Below are 5,073 nucleotides of genomic sequence, written 5' to 3' on the forward strand. Positions count from 1 at the left end.
TCTAACAAAAAAAAAAAAAAACAGTTATAGCTTCGATTTTACAGGATATCGTACTTACAACTGTCATATTTATTTCAGGCACAATTCTTTATCTTGCTTATAGTTATAATAATAAGTATTTTCCATCATCGTTCCAAATTCCATATGATCACTTACATCTTTCAGCTCTCTTGTATTTTTTAATTTTTTATATTTACTTCATTATTCGTCACTCACGACTATTTGATACTTTATAAAAATTGTATATTATTGAATGTAACTGTGATTAAATATATTAAATTTTGGATGAAAATTCAAATTTGACATATTTAATTAAATTGTCATCTAATAATTTTTTATTATTAACTTAATGTGCATTTGAGTTTCAACCTAAATTTTGAATCAATTTATAATAGTCAAATAATCAACTCATTTTTTCGCTTAAACAAATGTGAAAAATTTAAATTTTATCTACTTACCTGAATTTTAATTAATTTTATGATTTTTAGGGGAGAAAAAAAGGAATAAGAAAAAGAGGGTGAAGTTTGCAGAGAATGTGATGGTAAAAGAAAAAAGAGAAGAAAGGAAAGAAGAAAAACAAAAAAAAAACAAAACAGAGAAAGAAGTACAAATTGCATAAACGAGACAAAAAAAATGCCAACAAACAGAATCGCTCTGTATAACGAGATTATGAGAGATCGAGTCAACATAATTGCTTGTTTGATCATACCTTAATATTGAAAAGTTTAGGTGGTTAGATCAAAGATGTAGTTGTAGAAGGTGAAAACTTGCATACTGTTATTTTTCAAAAATTATTAGATAATAATTTAATTAAATTAGTCAAATTAACAGTTCTTTGTAAATTTAATGTTGAATTTTGATCAACCGTGTTAATGATATTGTGTTGTAAATTAGTGAGATTGGCTTTTTTTTATATAATTTGAAAAATGGAAACGTATTTTTTATAAGAACGTTGCTCACTTAAATAAAGTAATATATTAAAAATCAATGTATGTAAAGTTGTAATCTTAATTTATTACGCGCGAATGAATTATATGTATAAAAATATGTATTTTATATTTTTGTAAATATATTCGAAAAAATATATGAATTAATGTGTATAAATATATAATAATTAATTTAACAATTGATTTATTAATGTACTTAAACTTAATTTATGTCTAAAACTCTAAATATATTTATTTTTTATAATTTTTTAGGTAAAAGAAAAATAAAAAATATTTAGGACGTGGTTGTGGTTGTAGATACATGATTTACCGGTTCAATTAATGGTTTCTTCATGAGTTCTTAAGATTTTGTGTATTTTTTATTAAAAAATATTATTAAATTTTAATGTCTCATAAATGTGAAAATCTTATTGTATATTACATTCTTATTAGTGATATGCTGAGCATTTAATGTATTCAAATATATAGTGTCAACGGTCAATTACAATTTTTTTAGTACACTATCTTTATTTCTTCCATGAGAAAATTATTAATAATATTTGTGATTAAATATAAATGACTAATTATCAAAAGAGAATTTTGACCTCATAAAAACGTCTATAATAAAATTTCTTAAAAGATTTTTCTATTGATCGCACCATAATGAAAGAGATACTCATTTTTATAATCACATCATATGCATAAACAAGTTGGACTTAATTTATATGAAACCAAACCAAAATATTAATACTTTACATCATAGTAAAACATATAAAAAAACAAACCAAATATCAATTAGATTGATATACTAATATAATATTTAGACATTAAAGCATAAAATATCCCCAAGAGAATTGTTTCTTATCAACTCTTGAAACCATTACTCCATAATTGAACAAAATGAATACAATATAATTCTTTTTCTCAAAAAAATTGTGAAATTTTAAATGTAAAATTTTATTGTCTCTAAAGAAAAAATTGTAATTGAATAAAATATAGGAAGATATTTTTAGTTGTGACTCACATTGGAGGAACAACAAATTGCACCAAAATCAATATCATGAAAGGAACACTCACATCCTAAATACTTAAACAATATACCATTTCATTGCATTTCATTAACACTACCAAGCATATTAACGTGATACTTGAATTCACATGTTAATGTGGTGAAGAATGAGCAGCATGCAATGAAAATAAAACATGGACCACAAAACTAGTTTGGATGAATTGATTTGTAAGAGATTGAATCTTGAGCAAACGAAAACTCGGATGATTTGGACATGTCAGAAGAAAATCGACAGAATATTTAACGAGGAGGGTAGATGAGATGGAAGATGGAGTGAAAGATAGAAGAATACCTAAAAAGACCATCATTAAGATTGTCAATCAAAATCTACACGTAAACCATCATTGTTGTATTCATCTATAAGATGCACTTTAAAAAAATATTAATATTTTTTTATAGGATATGTTTTGATTTTTTTTATTTAATGTAAGAGGTTATATATTCTCTCGTCTTTCAACTTTGTCATTTTTTTTTCAAAAAAATTATTATCAATTTTTTATATAGTCTTTCTTTTATATTTCTTTTGAATTTTTCTTCAAAAGTTAACATTATATTTCTTTTTAAAGTGATATAATTTTATAAGAATAAAAAAAACTATGTATGAAAACTACAAAGTGAAGATATATACACATTATTATCCTTTTCTCTTCATTGTTTAAACTCTAAAGATGAGAAGACATGAATCATACTTTTCTGCATAAGTTGAGTACAATATCTCATATTTGAGGCTTAATATTCAATAACATCCTAATTATACCTTGTCAAAAAAATAAGGGGGAAGGGCTAGGAAATAGTCCATTTAATCTCACCATAAACTTGGTAAATTCATTGCATATTTAATTATATTTTTAAATGCTTATTTAGTATGGTACCATAGAAACCCTGTGAGACTCACATGCATTGTTATGCCAATATATCCATAGTAGAGATAATAATCTATAAAAATTAATGTATTAACTATTAAGCCACGCATTAAACTCAATCCATGAATTTTTTTAAAAATGGTAATGTAATGAAAAAAAAATAAATATTAAATTCATATAAATTCCAAATGTCCCATGACCATATTATACTTCTAGAACAATGAGAAAAATTAAGTTATACCGCCTAAGCTATACCGCCTATACGCATAAACACAAATGACAAAAGTATTTAGTGTACTCTCTTTATTCATCACCTCTATTCTATCTCCTCTTTTCTTCTCTTATGTTCTTTTCTTCTCTATTCCTAACAAAATAAGAACAGCAGTTATGGTTTCGATTTCACAGGGTATTGTACTCACAGCAGTCATATTTGTTTCAAGTACAGTTCTTTATCTTGCTTATAGTTACAGTAATAAATGTTCTCCATCATCGTTCCAAATTCCACATGATCACAGTTCAAATAACAACCCCACCAAACAATTTCTACGCTCTTGCTTATACTCAGGTAACTAAAAACTCACTTACATCATCGCTCTTTCTCTTATATTTTTTAATTTTTTATATTTACTCTATTATTCGTCACCATGATTATTTGTTACTTTATAAAATTTGTATATTATTGAATGTAATTTGATATATTAAATTTTGGGTAAAACTTTAAATATAATTTTATGAAAGTAATACCCGAAAACAATCAGATAACTTGAGATATTTAATTAAATTGTCATCTAACAATTTTTTAGTATTAACTTCATGTGTATTTGAGTTTCAACTTAAATTTTGAACCAATTTTTTAATAGTCTAGTGATCAACTTATTTTTTTCGCTTGAACAAATATAAAAAATTTGAATTGTCTACTTTGACCTGAATTTTAATTTATTTTATGATTTTTAGGGGAGAAAAAAAAGAATAAGAAGAAGAGGGTGAAATTTGCAGAGGATGTGATGATGAAAGAAATATTAAAAGAAAATAAAGAAGAAAAACAAAGGAAGAAGCAAAACAGAGGAAGAAGAAATTGCATAAACGAAACAAAAGAAATGCCAGCAAACAGAATTGCTCTATATAACGGGATTATGAGAGATCGAGGCAACAGACTTGCTTGTTGTCACTGATTCTTATACAATTTTCCTGTAGATTTTTTTGTTTGATGATATCTTAATGTTGAAAGGTTTAGTTGGTTAGATCAAAGATATAGTTGTAAAATGTAAAAATTTATATATAATTATCTTTTGAGTATCATTAGATAATAATTTAGTATTATTTAACAATTTTCTGATGATCAACTTTTCAACAAAAAAAGTACATGTGAATCTTCTCAAATTCACTAAAATAGTTTCTCACATCAATAACAGAAAATCAAAAGTCTTCGTAAATTCAATGTTGAATTTTTATCAACTCTGTTAATGATATTTTGTTATAAATTAGTGAAATTGGCTCTGTTTTCTTTATATTTTGAAAATGGAACATATTTTCTCATAAGAAGGTTGTTCATTTAAATAAAGTAATATATTAAAAATCAATGTATGTAAAGTTGTAAACTTAATTTATTACGCGCGAATGAATTATATGTATAAAAATATGTATTTTATATTTTTGTAAATATATTTGATTATTTGACTATTATGATAGATTTAAAAAATTATGAATTACTATTTTTATTTCTTGCATGAGAAAATTATTAATAACATTTATGATTAATTATCAAAAGAGAATTTTGACCTCATAAAAAGATGTCTATAATGAAATTTCCTTTAAGATTTTTCTATTAATGGCACTATGAAAGAGATACTCATTTTTATATTCACATCATATGCATAAACTAGTTGGACTTAATTTATATGAAACCAACCCAAAATATTAATACTTTTTTTAAAAATAGTAGGTTATATTTTATTAATTATTAAAAAATAAAAGATAAAGATGTCCAAAAGTAAGACAGCACAATAAAAGGTGGGATAAGTACTGTTTTGGTCCCTAACGTTGAGGGCCAAAATCGAAACCGTCCCTGATGTAATTTTCGACTTAAAATTGTCCTTAACGTTGTATTTCATTTTAAAATCGTCATTTCTAATAAAATTTTTAAATTTATTCCGAAATTATCCTTATTTTAATAAAAAATATAAAATTAAAAAAAAAAGAAAACGCGTTTTGTGGG

At 24.4% G+C, this 5,073-nt stretch overlaps 1 protein-coding gene across 1 annotated transcript; it reads left to right on the forward strand.

The window, feature by feature from the left end:
- Nucleotides 1-3,245: 3,245 nt before the first annotated feature.
- LOC107472822 (uncharacterized) lies at nucleotides 3,246-4,030 on the forward strand. The gene is made up of 2 exons (XM_021134002.2): nucleotides 3,246-3,423; nucleotides 3,813-4,030. The coding sequence occupies exons 1-2, from the start codon at nucleotides 3,246-3,248 to the stop codon at nucleotides 4,028-4,030; spliced, it is 396 nt and encodes a 131-aa protein (XP_020989661.2).
- Nucleotides 4,031-5,073: the final 1,043 nt, after the last annotated feature.

This window comes from Arachis duranensis, chromosome 2 (assembly GCF_000817695.3).
Source record: "Arachis duranensis cultivar V14167 chromosome 2, aradu.V14167.gnm2.J7QH, whole genome shotgun sequence".
NCBI lineage: Eukaryota > Viridiplantae > Streptophyta > Magnoliopsida > Fabales > Fabaceae > Arachis > Arachis duranensis.